At 36.9% G+C, this 23672-nt stretch overlaps 1 protein-coding gene across 1 annotated transcript; it reads right to left on the reverse strand.

Moving 5' to 3' along the window:
* Positions 1 to 10691: 10691 nt before the first annotated feature.
* Positions 10692 to 22473, reverse strand: mtx1b (metaxin 1b). The gene is made up of 8 exons (XM_053490093.1): positions 22391 to 22473; positions 16285 to 16354; positions 13855 to 13934; positions 13376 to 13468; positions 13066 to 13248; positions 12207 to 12283; positions 11956 to 12113; positions 10692 to 11042 (listed from the first exon to the last, which is right to left on the reverse strand). The coding sequence occupies exons 1-8, from the start codon at positions 22469 to 22471 to the stop codon at positions 10825 to 10827; spliced, it is 960 nt and encodes a 319-aa protein (XP_053346068.1). The 5' UTR covers positions 22472 to 22473; the 3' UTR covers positions 10692 to 10824.
* Between the last annotated feature and the right edge of the window lie 1199 nt (positions 22474 to 23672).

Here is a 23672-nt window from a genome sequence, read left to right on the forward strand (position 1 = left end):
TGAGTTTCCTCCGAGTACTCAGATTTCCTCCCACAGTCCAAAGATTAGGTTGACTGGTGTTCCCAAACTGCCCCTAGTGTGTGAATGAGTGTGTAAGTGTGTTGTGTGTGCATATGTGCCCTGTGATTGATTGGCACCCTGCCTAGGTTTTTCTTAGATAAGCTCCAGGCATCCTGCAAATCTGTATAGGATAAGCAGTATACAGTAGATAAATGAATGAAAAAATGGATGTAGGATAGGGATCTCCTTTAACAACTCCATGAACACATATTGCTTTTATACAACAGCACTGACAGCACTGACAAACTGTGATTGAAGACTGTGTTTTTACGTTTGTGTACTCTAATTTTAATTCTTCAAATGTACAGCATTTAGAGTCAAATGTTGTCATGCAACAAACACTTTCTGTACTCCCTAACAGAATTGATTTGGAGGCTGTTTGCTCATATCAAGTGCTATCAATGTTTCATATTAAGTTGTACATCCCACCCAATTCATTAACTGACTCTTATAAATAATGTTATTCAAAAAAAAGTTTCTAAATCACTTCATGTAGTCCAGCTAACTCACACTAAAAGACTGGAATATTAACATTGCTTGTCTAATTAAAAATTAGATATCAGATCTAAGTATTGTATAAAAATAAACCCTTTTGTTTAGATTTATTCAGAGATATTTATTATTATTATTATTATTATTATTATTATTATTATTATTATTCACAGGTTCTTTTATAATTTAATACCACAGACAGACACATGGCAGGTACAAGTTTTCCAGTCTGCCTGCTTTTTAGTACATGATTAATTTCAATCAGAATATTATTTTCAATCTAAATTGAGTTAAAAGAAAGATTAACTATAAATAGAGTTAACATGACTTGCTGTTAGAGCTTTATGGAAAAAAAATCAAAACAGACTGTCAATGCAGCATCCACAGACATCACTTCTAACTTTGACATACAGTGTTTTTTCCATACAGATTTTCCATCTGTTTTCATTTTTCTTGCATTTAAATAGCTTACCCGAATGCTTTTATTTGGTTGCCATACTTTTGCATAACTTAGGTTATGTTGCATGTAAATTCTGTTGTGCGTTGCATACAAATGGCACACTGATACTGGGGGCACATTATGAGTCCAGGTGGAAGCTGTTACTATGGAAGCAATACTGCATTCAAAAGAGCTCATTAACATAAACATGCTATTTGTAGCAGCACCACAATCAGACGAGCTGTTATAGAAAATTAATCAACACCTTCTGACCCATCAGAACCTAGATTTTAACATCGCTTAAAATATACACTAATTACCATGTGCCTGAAAACAGTCGTATAAATATTATAAGCAGCATCCGCAAGATGTAAAACAAATTACAAATTATTGAATATATCAGCGCAGCATTGCTACATTTAACACTTAATCTCAAAGGAATTTCTAAATATCTGCCTCATATGAAAACCTCCTGAATATACTACTGCAGATCTGCTGTGGATCAGTGCAGTGTTTTGTTGTTCAGGGTTTAAATCATCACCACTTTCCTCCGTTTAATGAGAAACAGGAGCTGAGCCGAAGGCAATGTTTAATGGCATCCAGACAGTGAGACGACAAGTGCTGTCAATCAAAGCCTAAAAGCTGTGAACATGAGCTTTACTCTCAAGGGTGCCAGTAAACACCTTCAAACATTTAAGTTGTTCTGAAAATTTAAAGCTTTTATTTTTAAGATTTAGGTAAAAAATAAATGAACAAATTAATAATGTATATTTATTTACACAATTTTATTATTACATGTAATGTCTAATGCAATATTCTAAACTGGTATATAGATGCTATAATATTCATTTGTATTATTGTACAAATGTAAAAAAAACTAATATAAAATAAATGAACAGTTTTAATTTGGAAAATTTAAATGTTTTGGTTAAACAGTTCTATAACACTAAAAAAATGTTTGTTCAGTTGCTCAGTTAAGTACGACATCCTTTATGTCATCACATTTTATTTATTCATTCATTTATATATTCATTTATTTATTTATTTACACTATTGTATTATTACATGTAATGTCTAATGCAATATTCTAAGCTGGCATATACATGCTATAAAATATTTGTGTACAGCTTGAAAAAAAATAAACTGAAATTCAATTAAACTTAAAAAAAATTAGTTGCATTAAAAAAATGCATTAAATTACAAAATTTTATTTAAAAAAATAAAAATAAAATTTTGCATTAGGTTTTAATTGCATTAGACCTTACATTTAATAATACAATAGTATTTAATTATACATCATATCATTCTTATTTTTTATTTATACAATTGTATTATTACAGGTAAAGTCTAATGCAAAATTATTATTTTACTATTTATACACATGCCATAAAATATATTTGTACAGCAAATGTGCAGGTTAAACACTTCTACAGTATAACACTAAAAAAATGTTTGCTCAGTTGCTGACATTCTTTATTCCTTCACATTTTATTTATTTATTTATTTATTATAAGTGTAATGTTATAACTCAATTCTGTATTTGAGTTATGTTGTGTCCTCAATTCTGATTGGTCAGAAGCGGTTGATTATTTTTTCTGTATATAACAGCAGTTCCAGCTGTGTGGCAGCCCACAGGTTTATAGTCCATTAAATTATCGGAGTCTTTATTTGCACCCTGGTGAGAATAGCCACACAGCAGCTATCGGCTATTTACACCCACTCCATTTCCCCCAGAGAAAGAAGAGAATGAATTAGGGTTAGTAGATATTCTGGGTGTTTTTAGTGACATGCATATATACAGATGCTTTACTGAAATTTATAAATAAATGGAGTCTTTCCCTCACCCAATCAAAGTGTGTTTACCATTAAAATAGGATGCAAATAGGGTTGGGGTGTGATTATATAACATCTGGGTGTAAATAGTATGGTTACGAATAGCCATATGGCCTAAATCCACTCCAGGTGCAAATGACATTGTTGCCTATGGACACCTGGGTGCAAATAGCATTTGCCTTATATTATTGCCCTCATTCTAATGCAATATTGGTTGTATAGCAAATCATTCACATGGCCGTGTGCTTTCTGAGAATAAGATGCTGAACATTTTAGGGAAGGAGCCTCCAGTATCAGCGCCGTCAGAGCTAAAGCTGTTACTTTAAGTTCTACAACAAAGATGGGGAAGTTTGTTCTTTTAAATTTGCCTGGGAAGAAATTTTTATTTTTTTTTTTAAGAAAAAAAAAGAAAGTAAAAATGTCTTTGTTGCAGTAAAAAAGGCAAATTGCTTAGATATAAAAGGCTAATAACATATTAGAAAGATGAGCATGTTGATCTTTCATTAATGTTCTCATAATGGATTATTCACTGGGTAATTATCAGTCTGGTCCATAAATCATAGCAGTCGCACGCAAAAATTTAAGTTAATTTAACATTGTTTATTTATTTATTTATTTATAACTCTAACTAGCTAATACAACTAGCTTAAAGGTAATGGAAGTATTTAAAAACCCTCGTAGAAAAATAAGAAATTATAGCCTAAATAAAAAATATATTTTTTTATTACACTGTTTGTCTTTTTGAAAGCCAGGCCACTTTTTTGAGTGGCTGTAAGGGAAAACAAACACACACACACACACACACACACACACGTACACACCTCATGTGGCTTGAAATAATAGGGGTAATAACTTATTATAAAGGTTCATTTATAAGAAATAATAATAATAATAATAATAATAATAATAATAATGTTTTCTGAGGCCTTTTATATTATAAACAATCACAATTTTTTTTATTATTAATAAAAAAAAAATTATTTGAATTTACTATTTTATATATTTTAAGATGTTTTTCTTTGTGCATACTGTATATTTAAATCGTGTTACATGTTTGATATTTCAGTGTCTTGCTTAAACCAGACAAGTTGGTCACATAACAAATTCCTTTCTTTCACTGCTAAGAGGATGTTGTACAACAGTAGGTCATGCAAACTAATCCACATCCTAAAAAGATGTCCAACAGAGTGTGTGTGAGACATTCTTGCCTCTTCAGTGAGCCCTTTATCCTTTGTCAATGCTCAAGTGGATCTGGAGTCTATTCCAGGAAAGCTGGACATGGGATGCGAACACACCCAGGATGAGACACCAGTCCAGTGCAATGCACCACGTGCACACTTTCACACCTGGGGCAATTCCACATACCAGCGTATTTGTTGGACAAGTGGGCAGAACACACACAGACACAGACTCAGGATCAAATCAGCAACCCTGAAGCTGGGAAGCGGCAAAACACTACCCACCGCGCCGCTCTGTGTGTGTGTGTGTGTGTGTGTGTGATATGAACCTGTAAATCGCATACACCCCAGGAGTGTCTAGACCAGATGGAATGATAATTGGTCTTCATAATAAAGATGAAGACGAGGAAGTCTTTCAGGCTGTCCGACCTACATGAGTCAAAGTAGTGTACTTTTCTTTGTTCACGTCTTACACCATTCATCTTACTTATCTCTCACTTATTTGACAATTTGTTTAACAGTATTAATGATCCACTTAGATGAGAAAAACATAGGCCTGAGGATCTTGGGTCTAAGAATCTGCCAGTGAGCTTGTATACAAGTCTATTGATCCTTTTCACGACAGTCACATTAAACATGCAGAAACTTGAGGAGTCTCTTAACTTCCTTAGTAATATGACAAGTAACATTCTTGTCTTTAAAAGAGAGAATAACAAGCGTCTGGTGGGGAAACGATCTGTTTATAGTTACTTCAATGTAAATGGTGAGAGAAACTTTGTTCTGTGGAAAAGAGTGTTCGTTTTCCCCTTTCAATCTTAGCAACACTACCCAAATCAAACGATGGTGAATAACAAAGTGTGTTATGTAGCCCTGTGACAAACCTAGAGCATTAGTTTGGAAAGATACGGTGGCTTTACATGCAATGGAGGAATCACAAGTTAGCCCTCCCCCTCCCTAGTTGGTAGCATGCCACCCCATCATGGATAATGTCCCTCTAACCTGGCTGTGAATAATTATGTATTTCATTGATTGAACATTACAGGGGCAGCAGGGTGGTTTAGGGGTTAGCACTGTCGCCTTGCATGTCCAGGGTCTGGATTTGATTCCCACCTTGGAGTGTGTGGAGTTTGCATGTTCTTCCCATGCTTGGTGGGTTTCCTCCTGGTAATCCAATTTCCCCAGACAGTCCAAAGACATGCAGGTTAGGCTAATTGGTGTTCCCAAATTGAATCATAGTGTGTGAATGAGCCTCCTGGGATAGAATCCAGCCATCCCCCACCCGCGACCCTGTATACAGGATAAAGTGGTATAGATTGTGAATTAACATCAATGTCTTTATATCATGACCACTAAAAAGATATTGGACTGGAAAATGATCAAAGCGCTAATCTATAATATCACTGTAGTCAGAATTGGACTAAAATATTTGTGTAGGCTTCTAGAAAGTTCTGTTTAGATCATGGTTTTCCAATGAGTTCATATGCTTTGTTAGGCAGTACAGCATGGTGACATGTTTAGTCTGTACATCAGCGTGTCAAGCACAGAACCGTTTCTATCTATTTACCACCTGTTAACCACCTGGAACAAGTTCATGGGAAGGATTGGAGAATGAACAATTGAATAAATATTTATATTAATTGCTTGTTGTATTAAATGATAGTATGTTACACATTTATAGCACTCAGGAGGAAATCTGATGATGAATTGTTAATGTTAACAGCTGAGTCTGCTCATACACAGGAACTGTACTTGTTTAACAACTCAAAGTATGTGGTTAAGGAACTAGCAGGCATTATCTAATAAAATATTTTTTTCAATAAACTTCATTGATAAAACTATTAGTAAGTTATAAAACTGATATCCATGTTTATATGACAAGTAATATGATAATTCGGTAAGGAAAGTATGAAGTATGAATGAAGTAAAACTTAATATGTTTATGACCGCATTATGTTACTTTTAGCTAATGCTAGATTTTTGCTAAACCTGTTGTTGTTAGCATATGTTTTTATTTTAAATGGTATTAAAAAAACTAAAACAAATTATGTTAATTTATTTTAAAACATTTTTTTTTTAAGCTTCTCTAATTATATTGATATCTTTAACATTGAAAGGCTGCTGTTCAAGCGCATACATTTATGAAAACACACCTGAGATGAAGTTGGGAAATATGGATGATGTTACTGTAACTAGCCACTGATTCATACTAAGAGTTAAGCTATCTAATGCTAATGTAAGGAAGGAATGACAGTGGAAATGCGACAATATTATCAGTTATGTAATTTTTTCAGATGTGTAGGTACATTAGTAAGAAATAGCTCTAGGACTAAAATTACATATAGCAAGTAGCTACACATGAATGTATTTACATGTAGCATCAACCTTAAAACGAAATTTCAATGGGATCACCATATTATCCACACAATACTAACTGATCCTACAGTATGTAGTTTGTCATGTCATTCCCAGGTTTCCCATAGTGTGTATAAAATAACAAGCATCTCCATTACTGTTTTTTGTGACCTAAAAATCTCAGCTCACAGTTTTAATGACCTTTTGTGTTATTTATACCTACGCCTATTAGGCTGGATGATGAGTTCCTGCATGGCTGGGTATTTATGTTTGGTTAGATTTGCACAGGTATTTAATAAAAAGGTATCCGTTATCGGTTTTGCGTAGGGTAACAAATCCTGTTGTATCATACTGCTGTTTCACACACATTAAACCAATATAAACACTTAGCAGTCCTAGCTAGAGTCAGCTACGGTAAGTATCTACATGTTGCTAATTAAACGAATAAAGCCTAACTTTGTCTCTAGATCAGATCTATTATCCTCAGTAATGATGGTAAAATGATGGCGATACTGATGTAGTGAGGAGGTAAAAAAAAAAAAAAAAATTATCCAGAGGTGAAATTTTATGCAACATTTTGGAATATTAGCAATAAAATATTACCCATTCTACGTGTTGTAAACGACTTTGAATTTGGCTTTGGACAAGCATACTTTTCACCACTACTTCATCCTCAATGTTTGTCATTTCTAGCCTTATATCACTCCGCACTGATCTTAACCCCCCACCCTCCCAAACTGAACTTATTCAACTTTGGGAGCTCACTTCCAATGATGTTTCGTGTAAGACCTACACTGGTGTAAGTGCGAAAACTGTCACAGTGTGTCATTTGTGGAACTTTTCAAGCCTTAAATTTAAATTTAAATTACAAATTGCTAGGCATTATGCAATGAATAGAACTGACTGAGCTAACAATACAGATCATTACAGTTTGTAAATTGTAATTATGGCAAAAATCTTTGTAAAATATTATGTGTAGGGAATTTCTTCAGGGAAAGGTTTCAGTATTGTACACATGCCTATATGATGAGGTTCATCGGCTAATGAACAGCTGCGTTCACCAGAAATTAGTCTTTATCATCCTTACTTGGACTAAATATTTATTCAGCAGCTCTGCCAGGCCTGTCTGTAATCAGCAGATGTATCATGACAAGATTATGAGTTTTTGGAACTTCTGAATATGGAGCATGTCCCACAGTCCAGCTTGGAAGCTTTTCACTGTGTTTGGAGGCGAATGAGGTAATGTGTATGTTACGTAGCTAAATGCAACCATGGGAACTTTCTACGGTCAAGCATAAATTTGACAGAAGAGAAAAAAAAAAAGTTAATTGCGAAAGTTTTTTCAAACATACGTAACTGTTGAACAGATTGGCCTCTGTTTTAAACAACATGGGATAATTTATTTAACAGCCCTCACTATGTCAAATCACCCTGGCCCTTTTTTAAAACAGTGTTTAACACACTCTTGTGTATTTCCCTAGGACACTTTAACTTGGTAGAATCCGCAGTGCATCTTAAATGCTGCTTCAATTCTTTGTTAGATAGTAGATCAAGTCAAAGTGTTTAAATGAGGGGTTAAATTATAGATCAAATCAACAGTCACTGTAGTGGCATGATGTCCCCAGAAGGTATTGTGACTTGATGTATGATTTCGATCCCACAGACCTGTGATTACATAAGAATTTACCAGTGGTAGTCACTTTCTGCACTTTCGTTAAAATTAACACCTACAAATATTCTAAAGTTCTGATTCTGAACTGTGTGGGCTTGTCAGTAGACTTTCCTCAGCTATGCAAAAAACTTGTAAAGTGCTGGAATGCTGGGTGATGAAAGAGTGATGTTTCCACAGTGTTTCTTGAATATTTTTTGTAAAATAACAGTTTTCCAGCCACACTGTACTTACAGAAAATTGTAAAATCATGTAAGGTTGCAGTTTGCATTACTCCACTTATATTTCTCCCAGGGTTTCTCAACCCTGGAGTCCTGGAGAACCCTATGTATACACGTTTTAGTCTTTTCCTGCTTTACCACATCCACTTGAAAAAAAGGCTGTTAATTAGTTAAGTAGTTAAATCAGGTGTGCTGGGGGCTGAGAAAATACTAAACATGCATGGTAGTGGGACCTCCATGACCAGGGCTGAGGATCATGTCGCATAACATTTTTGTGACATAACTTCCTTAATGTGCTACTCGTAACATAAACATCTCAGATACCTGATGCTAATGTGAAAGTTTTGCACTTCTTATATATTTAATTCATATTAAAACCAAAATTCATGCATTATAAATATACTGTTGTAATGATTATAACTTTAATAGTACAACTAAATAAATTTTATTTGATTCATTTAAAAGACAGATGCTGTCATCCCTAAAGAGATTAATATTATGCCAATTAATAGCTTAATATGAATACTTTGTTGATTAGATTTGTACAGTCAGGTCCATAAAATCTTGGAACAAATGAAAGTGTTTTTTTTTTTTTTAGTAGAGAGTTCGAGCTACCAAATGCAAGTGTAACACTCAGAACCTCCTCCGGGTCTTTTATCTGCTTAATTAGCCCTGGATTAATTAGGGAACATGCCACATCTGGCCATGCAACTGCTTGTCAACCATATGTTTCATTGTGGGATAGGTCTGTGTAAATAGCAGGGTCTGTATATGAAAATGGCTCTAGTTCATTTATTCTTCTTCTATACTGCTTAACATGGGGCCTATCCCAGGAGTCTTGGGGTATAAGGCAGGGTACACCCTGGACAGGGTGCCAATTCATCATAGGGCACACACTACGGGCAATTTGGGAAAGTCAATTAACCTAATCTGCATGTCTTTGCACTGTAGGAGGAAACCGGAGTACGCACAGGAAACCCACCAAGCACGAGGAGAACATTCAAACTTCATGCACATACTGTAGATCCATGGCAGGATCGGAGCCCTCAACCCTGGAGGTTTGAGGCCAGAGTGCTAACCATTACACTACCGTGCCACCTGGCTGTAATTCCTTAAGGGTTAATGTTACACTTTTGTCAAACCCCTTGAATTAAAGTTAAAAGTCTTGTTAAAAATACTTAGCCCAAGTAAGGATGATAAAGACTAATTTCTGGTGAACTCAGATGTTCATTAGCCGATGAATCCTGCTCCGATCCTGCCATGGATCTATGTGCATGGAGTTTGCATGTGCATGGAGTTGCTAAATGATTAATGTTACACTTTTGTCAAACCCCTTGAATTTAAGTTAAAAGTCTTGACTTCTCACATCTTGAGTCTTTCATTTCAAGATTAATGTGATGGTATGATAACAAAACTTGCTGTACAAGTTGGCATACATGCTCGACAAATGCCAAATGAATTACCTTTGTTACAAAAACCCTGTAATGTACAAGAAATAAAAGGTCTGATGGGTTTTTTGTGCTTCAGTGACTTTTGGGTCATTTTGATCAGCAAAGTGATGAACCATTCTGCAATTCTATAACGTGTCAAGATTTTATCCCACTTAAAGACTTATCTTAAAATGTCTCAATTAAAACATTTTAATCCAGCTTGCCTACCTGTTCACAATACTCCATGTAGGTCTTAATCCCATTGCTAATACTGATTTCATTTTACAGTCCAGATGCTCCAACATCTATTACATAAATGACTAAAGTAAATAAGTATAACAAATAATAACCAAATCGATTTTTGCTTATATGCAGGTGTAAAGGGTCTGAGCCTGAAAGAGCAGTTTCTAGTATTTCAGTAAAAAAGCAGCTGATTCAAGCAGATGGTTCATTTTGATTGGCACTTTAGTGGCATTGGCGTCAGCTGTACCAAATCCTTTACTAAAGCTGTAGATAACAAGAAAAAGTGGATTAGGAAAATGAATTGACCAATTAAAAACCAGCAAATACCCGTCAAAGGTGTTTAGATTTTAAAATGTTATTATTTTCATAACTACCTAGTTATCAAAAACTAGATGGTATGCTAGTGAGCTGGCTAGTTAATACTGTAGGTAGTAAGAAAGTCTTTTAAAAATTGGAAAGATGTAGACAACTTCGATCTGGTTTACTGGTAACACACGCTCTAGACAATCAAGCTTTTTCCAACCTACATTAACATTTAATCAGAACGTTTTGAATTTTGTAAATCAGCTTTAATGAGTCCTGAAAATATATAAGAACTGATATTTGCTCCAAAACAAGAGGCATTTGCAATTTAATAATCAGACATAATACTCTCAGGTTACGTCCAAACAATCCTGTAAATATTAATGCTAATAGCTATTAATCACTCTTTTTAAAAAAAGTATAATTAGCGTTACAAAAGAAAAAAAGAAAAAGAAAAAAGAAACACCAGCATGAGCACCAGAATGCAGCTTGTTTAATAAACAAGCTCATAAATACTTTAATAGCGGAGTTTAGGTATTTATAATTGACAGTTTGTTTTGTTTGTTTGTTTGTTTTTTAACCAACAAAAAAATTTGTTTTCGGATCACTCCTCTCCTTCTTCATCCTCGTCTTCGTTGTCATGGTGAGGCTCCTCGAGCTGCGACCGTGAGCTCTGGATAGTGACGATGCCGCTGAGGATGGCGTAACCCAACATGGCCGCCGCGGCGAACAGCACGGACAGAATCTGGTTCCGCCGTAGGTGCGGCTCGTTATCGAAGTCGCCGCCGTCTGAGTGAACGGCAGATTTTCTGCTTGGAGCTTCTGGATTGAGGAAGAAAAAATAAAAAAATAAAAATAAAGGACAAATATTAGATACATTTTATGATAATAAATGCATAGCCTTTTATTTTTTTCGGTAGCAATCTATATATCTTAATCTCATACCTTAAGAGATTATAAGTCTTATAATAAGTAAAGAACATGCATGTGGTGCGCTTAAAGGAAATGAATGAGTGCAGGTTCTGGGGAGGCGGAGCTACTGTTACAGTATTACAGCATGCCCGATTCTTCTATATATCAAAAGCACTTTGCCAGCATTTGCAATTTGTATTGATTAAAATTACAATAAATCATGTTTTATATCAATTAATTGTTACATTTAATGATTTAAATTGACCACAAAATATGCACCTTATAACAGTCCGTCATTTAAAATATATTCTGCATCAGAAATATGCTATTAGTCTATACTTGTGTTAGGCTCCACTTTAGCTGTCAATCCCTAACCAGACATTTGGGAACTCGGCTGGGAGTTATCGCCACATCCCCCGTACAGTCCTGACTTCGCTCCAAGCCATTTCCACACGTTTGGGTCGTTAAAGGAGTTCCAGAGAGGCCGGCGTTTTAGTGGTGAAGCAGTGGTAAGTCTGATACTAAGAAAACTTTCTCTCTTGATGGTATCCAAGCACTAGTGAAACACTGGAATGAGTGCATTAGTGTAGCCAGGGAACAAATAAACTATGTCTTGTTCTTCACAATCAAAAAGTCCAGGTTTGACTTGAACACCCCTCGTAAATATATGCTCATTAATATCAACCTGCGATTTGTTTTGCAGCCAGAACAACCGACAAATCCGACCATTTTAGAAAACTCAACACCACCTTCTGTCCAATCAGACTGAAGAACTGAGCAGCGCTGTGATGTCACACAGTGTAAATAAGAAGTAAACACAAACCCCGGCTGTCTGAGGGAAAATACAGCATCAGGATGTTGGTGCAGAACTGCTGCAGGTTCTCCAACGAGTTCAGGTGCTGCTGGAGTTTTGCATTGGGGAGTTTAATCTTCAGCAGGGGTGCGAGGTGACCAAACACGTACGCGTCCAGTGAGGAGGGGCTGCGGGGACGGACAACACACTCGTCACACACACACACAAAACAGGTCAGTTACACAGACACAAGTTAGGAAGTAAAACATGTCAGAACTCACGAGTCTCCAAAGAAGAACTTGTGTGAGCCGAGTCTCTGAGAGAGGAGAGTCATGCACTCCAGCGCATCCTGGTAGAGCTGAGGATGGAGGAGCAAAAAAATACATTAAAAATACATTAGGATCGAGGGCTGTTTTCCTGAATTATAACTTATTTAGGATTTTTTTACATTTACTTTAAAGCCTTGTCTATATTTAATATAAAGTTTAAAGCTTTATATTAAAATAACTTTTAACAAAGTTATTTAATAAAATATAAAGAAACAATTACACTCAAGTGCAAGTCACCTTTATAATGTAAAAAAAAGTGAATAAAATGTTTTTACAAACTAAGTTTTTATAATAATTTTTAATTTATAATAATAATATTATAATAATCAATAATATATATTTTTTAGAAATATGGAGTGTTGTTTTTTTTATATGCTTGTTTATTATAAGAAATAGCAAAATGATTAAACGGTGTATATTAGAATATTAGCAATTGAAAAGTAAATATTTCAGTTATCAGTTTTAATTTTGAAAGTGTTTAACTTACAAACTTTTGCACCAACTGTAATTTTGCACCAACTGTACAACATATATAAAACAACATTCATAACTAGAATGCATTAACTTGTTTTCTCCATGTAGTACATATTTTATCGTTTGTACATCTAGTAGTGTTATAAATAACCAAGACCCGCCTACTCTTACAGCAGGTCACTGACACGTCAGTAAACTGACCAATCACAGGCCTTTTTTGTAACACTTTAGCAAAAATATGCAAAAAATGTCTCATTTCCCTGCCAAACAAAACTGATCTGTTAGCATGCATAATGTAGCGCTCGTCTCATCTTCGTCCTGCTTTTCCTCCTCTTACCTCTTTCTCCAGCTGCTCCTCGGGCTCCAGGATGGCGTCTCCCCTGATAAGCCTCAGCCTCTCAATCTGCCTCGAGTGCATGCGGTTGGGAAGCAGGAAGTTCAGAGGAAACGGAGTGTGTTCGGCGTACCAGCGCCGTGTCACCTCCACGTAGTTTTTGGCATCGACCCACTGCGTGTAAATCTGAAAGAAAGAGACAGAGAGAAACAGAGAGAGAGAGAGTAAGACTCTGCTCGGAAGATAGGATCTAAACTTAGACTAACACTCTACTATGAAAGTAAAGTGTTAGTAATAATCTCTCGGCGCTCACCAGAGCAGGCAGCAGCTTCTCCTCCAGTAATGAGATGAACGCGAGCGTGTCAGCGCCTTCTTTAGCCGAAAGATCGTAATCAGCGTTATATTTCTGTAACAAGACAGAAAGTCAGATCAACGTTATCAATTTCACATAGCACACACGCACACATGGCTTTTCAGGAAAAACCCAAACTAGCTTCCTGATAGATAAGCTGATATGTTGAATGATTTAAACCACACCAATCTCTCCAAAATGACGACAGCCTATGATGTAATGCATTACATACGTCATTACGGAATGTTTGCGAAACTTCAAAGGAAATTTGAGTTTAACCTGAATAATCTACCATAAACTTGCTGTCCACCTGTCCTGTCCTGTGTGTGTGTGTGTGTGTGTGTGTGTGTGTGTGTGTGTGTGTGTGTGTGTGTGTGGTTTTATAGGGCTGTTAAACCGTTCACAAAGACAGTGTCAGGGATCAGTAACAGGTCACTCACCTGCTTCCTGAGCTGAATGATGATTTTACTCGGCTGTGAAAAACTGCCTTCTTCTCTGGTCTTCAAAGCAGGCAGCGTACCTGTGAGAATATGTATATTGTATATTATATACAAAAAAATATTTATATTTAACATTTTTGCACTTATTTACAGCAGTTGTGTTCCACAGATGCAGGAAAGCGACAGCTATTAACGTGCACTATTCTCAAACAGTGTATAACATTCTAGTGTTTGGAGGTTCTTATCCAGAGCGACTTACATTGTTATTTCATTATATATCTGAGCAGTTAAGGGGTTAAGGGCCTTGCTCAAGGGCCCAACAGTGGCAACTTGGTGGTTGTGGGGTTTGAACCTGGGATCTTCCAAACCGTAGTCCAATGCCTTAACCACTGAGCTACCCCTGGTTTTGTTACAGCTATGAAGTACTCGAGGACGATGATGATGGTTGTTTTTGTAAGCTTTGGAAACACTTCCTGTTGAGCGTTAGCTGATCCCAAACCCAAGGAGCGCAGGAGAACCACACGACATAAAGGGATAACAGAGGGAGACAGGAAATGCCTGACCCTTTGACCCCTGATCCCTCGACCCGTAAGCGATCGAGCATGCAGGACACGTTCCCTATGTCCGCTCGTATACTAGACCTCCGGTGCCGCATTCTTTACACGTGAACGCACCAGATCTTTACTACTTCGAGGGAAGAGCATCAGGTGACCAGAGACCTCAGAGTTTAAGCAAACCATCCGACCACTAATAACGTCATTTTCCCCCCCATTTAAAAAAAAAAAATTAAACACTGAAATAGTCAACTGTAGCACAATTTACCTCATGTTTTCTTTCCCCAAATAACGAACTTATTCTGTACCAATGAGAACTAAAAGTTAGAAATCGCCTAATGATATATTTTTTTTAATCAACCAATCTATCTTTTTTTCCCCTTGTTTTTTTTCTTCCAATTGGCATAACAAACAAGTCCCAGTGCTGTTACCACATGTATCACTTATTCTAACATAAATTTTATGGTGAAAGCAGCCGTTTCAACTTAGCAGCATGTTTCATAACTCTGCGTCGCTTGTTTTTATAAGTCAATACGCGCAGAAACAAACGAGTTTAGCTGGAAAGCCGCATTAAAAGACTAGCCGTTAGCATCTGCTCTAAAGAATCCTGACTCCCAGGCACACGCACCCAACAACACTTAGACTAATCTCACTCTAATACATCCTTCGGCTGCGGTCTCACCGTTTTGAGGTCAGACTGAGAGAAGCGTGGTGTTTTCTTTTGAGGTGCTCGTGCCATATGTGTGTGCTGTGTTGAGCCATTTCACTTTACCATGACACAGCAATATTTAACTAGATGTTACCACAAGCCGGACGATCGGGTTGGAATCTTTGAGGAAAAAGTGTCATATTCCACCATTCGAGGGCAAAACTGGGGACTAAAAGGAAACATTGGGACGTATCGACACACTCCATGGAATCCTTTTGACTAGTCAAATTGACATCATAGCTGATACATGTACATGATACAAAGTTGTACATGATAAATGTACAACTTTGCCTGGCTAGCTGGGGAAGTCGGCAAGCTAGCAAGCTACAAGGAAGTTGAACGTTTTCCAGAGAATTATCTCAGAGAAGAATTTTCGTCCTAAGATTAAAATTTTACATGAATGTGACGCATTTTTGTTATACAAGTGAACAAACCGAACACTGGCTAAGTTGCGCGTACGTCTGTGAGCCATTCATATTTTTTATTTTATTATTTTTTTTTTTGCATTTTGTGCAAGATTTAGTGAAGACATAGCACCACGGGTCCCAAGAAAGTTGGCAAACCGTTAGCAAAGTTAGCGAGAAGAAAACAGAGCCACTTTCCTTGCCAAAGGAAATTTACTTCACATTTTACTTTATTTACATGTCTTTTCTAAATGTTTTGATTGTTTTTATTTGCAAAAACATGATTATAGTGTTGAAAATTGGTAATATTGGTAATAATTATCTCTGGCTGAAGCGGATTATCTGCATTTACATTATTTCCTGAGGTAAAAAGTGTTTTGCAATACGAAATTTCTAGCATGTAACCTTTCGAATGTGGGATTAAAAATATATAAATAAAAGTTTCTAAAAAGTGAACCACATAACTTGCCACAGCTTTACTTATTTATTGCTTTAGCTAGCTGATTAGCAAGTTGGTGTTTAGTATTTAATCAAAAGCAGGAAGTTAGCATCCTTCACTAGTTACGAAGCGGTCAAGCATGTCAGTGTTTAAAGCTCGGCTCTGCTCGTTAGCTATGTACACTATGGTGTAGTGGTTAGAGGAAGTGGATGAGGAAGCAAACAGAACAGAAACACAGTGGGTTCACTCAAGTTTTTACGTTTTCGAAAGGGAGAAAAAAACAGCGAGAAAGGAATTTGAACAGAATGGACCTGACATTCCCACCTGTCGGGCTTCTCCATGGGTTGGTGATCTTGTGAACTTTGAGCGGAGCACCTGCAAACCTGGAATAAGCCTGGAAAAAAAAAATGAGAGAAAACTGCAGGGTTTAAGACATCAAAATGTTTTTAGACACACATCACGTTTCCCGGTGTGAAAGGATGTAATTAACGTCTCCCTTTTAGAAACCAGGGATTACTTTCATCTCTGAAACCTGGTCTATGATTATAATTTTAATATTGTTTTTTTTTTTGTGTCTAAGCATTGAAATGGCCACTGAGGAGGATAGAACACGGTGCAGCTCCTCCTCTTAGACCTCCGCTGTGGTGAGGAAGGCCTCAAGACTGCAGTAAATCTTCCAAATTATGTTCTCCAACACGGTTACGGCTCGTTAGCGGAGCCATATTTCACAGAGCAAGCATAATAACACGCTTTTAAATGTTACACGACACTGCTCCATCAGTACGGAAGGCCAGCGCTAAAGCGAAACCTGTACGAAAATATCTGTCCAGTCTGTCTCTTGGACAAGGAGTACTACCCATAATACATCAGCACCAAGCCTGAGGAAAGTCTAAATAACTAAAAAGTGTTGAATTCTTGAATCTGATTGGTCAGAAGGTCCAACTGATTTCATTTTCTGCGCAATACTACATTATAGATGCAAAAAAATGATTTTTTATTTAATGTTTATGGTGTCTCCAGTGTCGGGTTCCTATGTAACATGAAAGGTAAAAGAAATGTGTAATGAAATATATATAAAAATAAATAAATAAATAAAGTATGAACTGTGGCTGTTGAATAAGAGGAATAAAAAGCTTCGAAAAGCTTCGGTTTCAGAAAGTAAAAAAAGTGAGTAATGTTTTAAGAACCTTGAAATAGCTTCACGAAAGTTGCTGAGACGTTCCCAGAACGTTATCCGACAAAATAAAAAAACTTATCAAATAGAATTCTTAAAACATTACACAAATATTTTTGAACTGCTCCCAGAACATTACACGATCATTCCCAGAACGTTATCAAAAAACATCCCAAAAATGTTCCCATTATTCATTATTCACAACGACCCCAGAATGTCACTTCAACCTTCCAGAACATCCAGAAAACAGGACAACTGTACAGTCTAGGAACCAAAAGTCCTAAAATTCCAAGTATGTCCTGCCAACCGAAAATAATTAACCATAACTCGAAAATAATTAACCATAACTCTTAAGCCTCTAGCTTAAAGTCTTAATATTAAATCTAGTTGAAAGTCTTACTGTAGTTATGGTTGAATTGGTGTTTTATTGTTTTTGATACTTGCTTTATTTTCGTAAAATAAAGCTTTTTTTCACGGCTCATCATATCTTTTTCCTCACATAGTAACAGGTACAGTATGTACGAGCGCCGTTCAAGTCAAACTGGGACTTGTGATAAAAATTACTTGTGAATGAAGGCTTAAGAGCGATTGACATTTCCGCGGTAAAACATTTGAACGGTGCAAACGTTTTAAAGAACGCTGTATGTCCATGAACGACGATCCTGGCCAAAGGTGGCTCAGACCCCGCTGTAGTCGCTCACATCCAACGAGCGGAACGCATGATCCTTGAAAATCGACAGGTAACTTAAAAAGACGCATCCGTCTGTGGGAGCTGTATTCACAATCATTCACCAACACCACTTGCACATTACAGGAACTCAGCCACTCACTCCAAGCCACTTCCACATGTTTCGACCATTAAAGGAGTTCCTGGGAGGCCGGCATTTGAGAAATGTGTTCTGTTAATCTTCACACTCAAAAGTCCCCGTTTGACTTGAACAGCCTTTACAGAACCACATGTTCTTTAATATTCTGAAATATACACACACTTTCTCTGTTTATACCAGAATTTCAGATAGTCTGTGTGTTCACCTGATGCATGCATCCCCACACACACACACACACACACACACACACACACACACACACACACATACACACAGTGCTGATGCTGCTGGAAAACCCAAACCCACAAGAGTGTCTTATTTTGTGGTGTAAGTAACTGAAGCCTGTCCCGAGTTTTCTTAGAGCCTTGTGTGATGGTACACTCTCGCTACAACGATTTTCATTTGACGGTTCAGTGAGCGGAAACCAGACGGAAACCAGACGGAAACCAGACGTCTATTTTCTGGAGCCGACGTGTCATCCAACTGGGAATTTAGTCATGCAGTCAGTCAGCACTCTGTCTCGTCTAATTTAGGGTTCAGATCAGGGGTGAAGAGATAGGGTACACACAGGGTACGCTCATCATACAACCCAAGATCACACACGACCAACGAAATTTCAGTTATACCATCTCTATCTACATTCATGAATATTTCTCTTTAAATCATAACGTGTTTTCCAGTGTGATGTGTTATTCCTTCTGAATTCTACATCATGACGTCTAGTCCAGAATTTTTTTGTATACTTTACCACTATTAAATATTCAGAAAAGTCACACTGAGACAAAACACATGGACAAGTATATACACACAAAACAACAGACAAAAGCAAGACAAACATACACACGAAGAAAAACTAAAACAAATAAGGCATAAAGAAAAAATCTACAGGCAAAAAATAACAGAAATGAGTAAGAAAAAGGGCAAACCAAATAACGACTAAAACTGACCATTTTGATTCATACAAATTCACATTTCATACTAACTTAAATAATTCTTTTGACAGTGTAAAGCTGTTTTGCGGCAATGAAAATTGCTAAAAGCGCTATAGAAATAAAATTGAATTGAATTGAATTAAAACAAACAAAAAAAAAAGCCAAAAAAATCTATTATCGTGTCATCAGAAGCACGCATGCACACACACACATACTCATTTGGAAACACCAGTTAGTCAACAGCACATGTCTGCGGACCCTTCCTGAATGTGGAGAACGTGGGGGTTCAGGGGTGAGAGAGGTCCAGGGGGTTGAGAGAGGCTGAGAACCGAGGAGAATTTAGGGGTGAGAGGGATCCAGAAGTGAAGGGAGTTCAGGGGTAAGCAGTAAGAGGGGTGCAGAGGTGAGAGGTGTCCAGAAGTGGGGGGGATGGGGTCAGAGATGGGTGGGGTCCAGGGGCAAGGGGTAAGAGGCGTCAAAAAGTGGGGGCTGTGTAGGGGTGATAGACCAGTGGTGAAATGTAAGAGGAGTCCAGTGGTGAGAGGGTCCAGAAGTGGGAGGAGGTCAGGAATGAGAGGGGTCCAGAAGTGGAGTTCTGTGATGACAGGAGTTCACAGGTGAGATGGGTTCAGTGGTGAGGGGTGAGTTTAGAAATGAGAGGGGGTGAGATAAGAGAAGGGAGTTGAGGAGTGGTGGGAATTCAGGGATAAGTGGGGTCCAGGGGTGAGGGTAGCTGAGAGATGAGAGGGGTCGAGGAGTCTGGGGGAGTAAAGGGATGAGAGGGGATTCAGGGATGAAAGAGATCCAGCGGTGAGGGTAACTCAAGGCATGAAAGGGGTACAGGAGTGTGTGAGTGTGTGGGGGGTGTAATGGGTACAGGAGTGGAGGGAGTTCCATTTTTTCCTTTCTTCATTCTATTTTTTTTTTTGCTTTTTCATTTATATGAGCAAATTAAATTAAATCAAGGAAAGAATAAACTGAAGAAGAAACAAGCTATAGAAAAAGAATAAATACACACATACACACACACTTCCCCAACAGTGTGATGTCGTTTTTATGAGCATGGAGTGTATCGGCAGTCAGCACGATCCTAGCCATTATGGTTATCAAACACACACTCCTGGTTGATGCAGCGTGTGTGTGTGTGTGACTGTGGTGAGAGGCGTGAAAACCCAGTCATTACCACAGGGACGTCTAAATGCCTGAACCCTTCACTCTGACGCTTTATTCCGCAGGTAAAGAAGATCCTTTTGTTGTACGGTGTAATTATCAGCTGTATGCCTAAGCTTGTGTTCGCAGTAACCATGGCAACAAGCAAACGCTTTGAAAGTCAAAGAGGATAACGAAATGTTCTCCTGAAGCTCGACCACATGACACAGAGCTCTGTGATGAGCGGGGATTACAGGCGGAGCGCAGCGGGAGGACGGTTCCTTCAGGAGAACTGAGCTCTTCACACTGGGAGTTCAAGCTTTTACACACACACACACACACACACACACACACACACACAGTTCAGGAGCCGGAACTGACACGAGGCCAGCAATCACATGTCTTATTCCTCTGGTCCAAACAGACCCTGAGTGACTCCCTACAAATGGAAACCCACACACTCATCCACCAACCCACCTGTCTACCGATCCATCCAGTCACTCATCTACCCACCCACCTGCTATCCAACCAATCATCCATCCATCCACCCACTCCTCCACCCATCCACTGAATCATCCACTCATTTATCCACCCATCCATCAACGCATCTACAGTCTCAGGTCACTTCATGCTCTTTTTCTAGGACTCCTACGCTACTCTTTGTTTGGTAGCTCTCAGAGCCCAGCAGCAATAAGACAATACAAGAATAAACAAGAGATAATTGCGCTACAATATAATAAAACAATATATACATTAAAATTGACACTACCGCTCAAACGTTTGGGATTACTTGCAAATTTAGTGATCTATTTTTGACATTCTTAAACAATACTGGAGATTTCAAAACTATAAAATAGCACAAACAGAATTAGGTAACAGTCAGTTGTTATTTTAAGACATAAAGGTTGGCTGTTCTGGAACAGTCCTTACAAGAACAGTATTGTGTCAAGTGTGTTTGCAAAACCCATCAAGCTTCATGATGAAACTGACTCTCATGAAGACCTTTCCAGGAAAGCAAGACCGAAACTGACCTCTACTGCAGGGAAGAAGTTCATTTAGAGTCACCAGCCTCAGAAATCACGATTAACAACCAAAAAATCAGATTAAAGCAGTTATAAAGCTTTACAGAGCAGAAGTATTAGATGCATCTCCATTTCAATTGTTTAAAAGAGATTATTGTGTATTTTAAATAAACGCTTTTAGTATTGTTTTACAGTGTGGAAAGACATAAAAATATAGTGGAACGACCACAGAGTTAAAAAGTGATTTTTAAACTTTTGAGTATTAGTTTAGTGTATGTGAAGTGGGACTAGGATGAAGCTTAATCTGGGGCAATAAACATTTGTTTGAATCGATAATTTATTCTTACTAGCACAGTTAAACAATCCACATCGACCGAGAGTAAACCATAGTCGGCTTTCCAACAGTACAACTCCATGGAGCGGCCATTCTGGAATGACTCGTGATCTTAAACCTTAAGGCACGTTGATGGTTTATAAGAATTGAAAAGAAATCACACAAAATGTTATTATGTCATCTATCTATCTATCTATCTATCCATCTTCACATCTAATGAATGGTATAATGCACTGGTTTCCATTCACGGTCAGTTTTTGTCTGCTTAGGCACACAATCTGATCTGGTTCACTTCTCTGTGACCAGGGCTGGATAACCTGGGATGAAGGAGAAATTAAAAGGAGAAATAAAAGGAGACCTGAATTTTAAATTAGTCCTTTAATCTCACACATTGATCTGCACTAAGATAAACATCTGAATCCTCATCTAGCCATGCTGTGCCTTGTGTAAGGCTATTGTTCTATACTTAATAAAAATAACATGGAGAGGAACACATAAGCCGTCATATCTGATCACTGTGTATTTTCTGCCATCTGTACCTGGACTTCGATCTTATTACGTACGGTCTTGCTTCCTTGTGCCGTCATTCCATTTGCATGCACGAAGCTTTACAAGAGGTAATCCTTCATTCTATAAAACCGCACAGCTACAGATGCATTTGTACAAAGTAAAGCCTTGACCTTAAAGAGAGTTTAAACCATATAATGCAGGACACATGGGGTCAAAGCTATGATTTTAAACCTAATGGGATGAACCAGCTTATGAATTCTGGAGCTGCGTCACTTTTAAATCCCCTTTGGACAGACAGTGTGTTATACAGACCTGTTACTAGTTATTAACTCATTGATAAATAAGGATTTATGATATAGAGAGTTTACACTGCTGTCCTTCTTTATTGATCAGGTCACTTTAAAGCTCACAAGTAAAATACACTCACAAATTAGATTCAACCAGGAAATGGAGATTAGTTTTAATCGATAAATTATTCTTACCAGCACAGTTAAACAATCCACATCAACCGAGGGTAAACCAGAGTCGCCTTTCCAACAGTACAACTCCATGGGAGCCGCCATTTTGGAATGACTCGTGACCTTCCACCCGGAAGTACTTCGGTGTAACGTACACAAGTGATGCACAGTTTAGAAAAAAATACATTAGTTATTGGTTTATACATTAGAATTCGTAACATACATTATATTTAACATATAAATATTAACAATAACATATAATTAACTATTTATAATTATATTCTTAATGTTAAATTAGGTTTAAATATATTTTGTTAATTGTTTACAATATAAGTGGAGGAAATTGTTATTTTTTTTAATTAACAAACGCTTTCTCTTGACTTCATTAATTTAATAATAATTATAAAACCATCTTTAAAACCACTTTTAAAAGTTGCACTTTTAAAATAAAGTTTATTTAGTAGGAGATTATTGTTTAAAGTCTCCAGCTTAAAACTGAAAAATTGTTAGTCGGTTAGTTATTTAGTTAGTTATTAGTTAGCTAGTCAGTCGGTTAACTATTTAGTTTGTCAGTCAATTAGTTTGTTAGTCAGTCAGTCAGTTAACTATTTAGTTGGTTAGTTAGTCAGTCAGTTACTAAGTCAGTTACTCAATCATTCAATTAGTTATTTAGTCAGTTAGCTAGTTAGTTAGTTTAAATTAAGGCATGTTAAATAGAATATTTATATCATATGCAACAATACAAACGATATAAATATAACTAACCCGACAAATGATTACATATAAACAACATATAATAATAATAATAATAATAATAATAATAATAATAAAGATTGTTTATAGCAACATTGAGTCAAAGATTCCAAATTCATTTATTTGTAAGATTTTAGGTTTAAAAATAATAAATTTATTAATTAATATAAATATTTTTCTGTACCCTGTGACTTACGGTGAGAAAAGAACTATTTTATTTTTGTTTTTTTGCCTATATGACTGTTTTTGCCAATCTGACAAATTCTACTGTTTCATTTAAAACATGGTTCATTTGTTCAATTGATGTCATTAATCACCTTCAATTAAATGTTGTTAAATATTGTCTGTTGTTTACTTGTGATTCCAGTAATAATTATTTCTCTTAATTTCACATCATCTCCCATATTCAATCCCACGTTAATACTTTACCGACCACTAGAGGGAGCACTTCATTCACTAATGTGTCAACAAGAAAACATTCTGCTGTATTACTGAATATTCTGCGATATACACTCACCGTCCAGTTTATGAGGACATCATGAATAAAAAAAAG

Source organism: Clarias gariepinus, chromosome 28 (genome assembly GCF_024256425.1).
Source record: "Clarias gariepinus isolate MV-2021 ecotype Netherlands chromosome 28, CGAR_prim_01v2, whole genome shotgun sequence".
NCBI classification, from domain to species: domain Eukaryota; kingdom Metazoa; phylum Chordata; class Actinopteri; order Siluriformes; family Clariidae; genus Clarias; species Clarias gariepinus.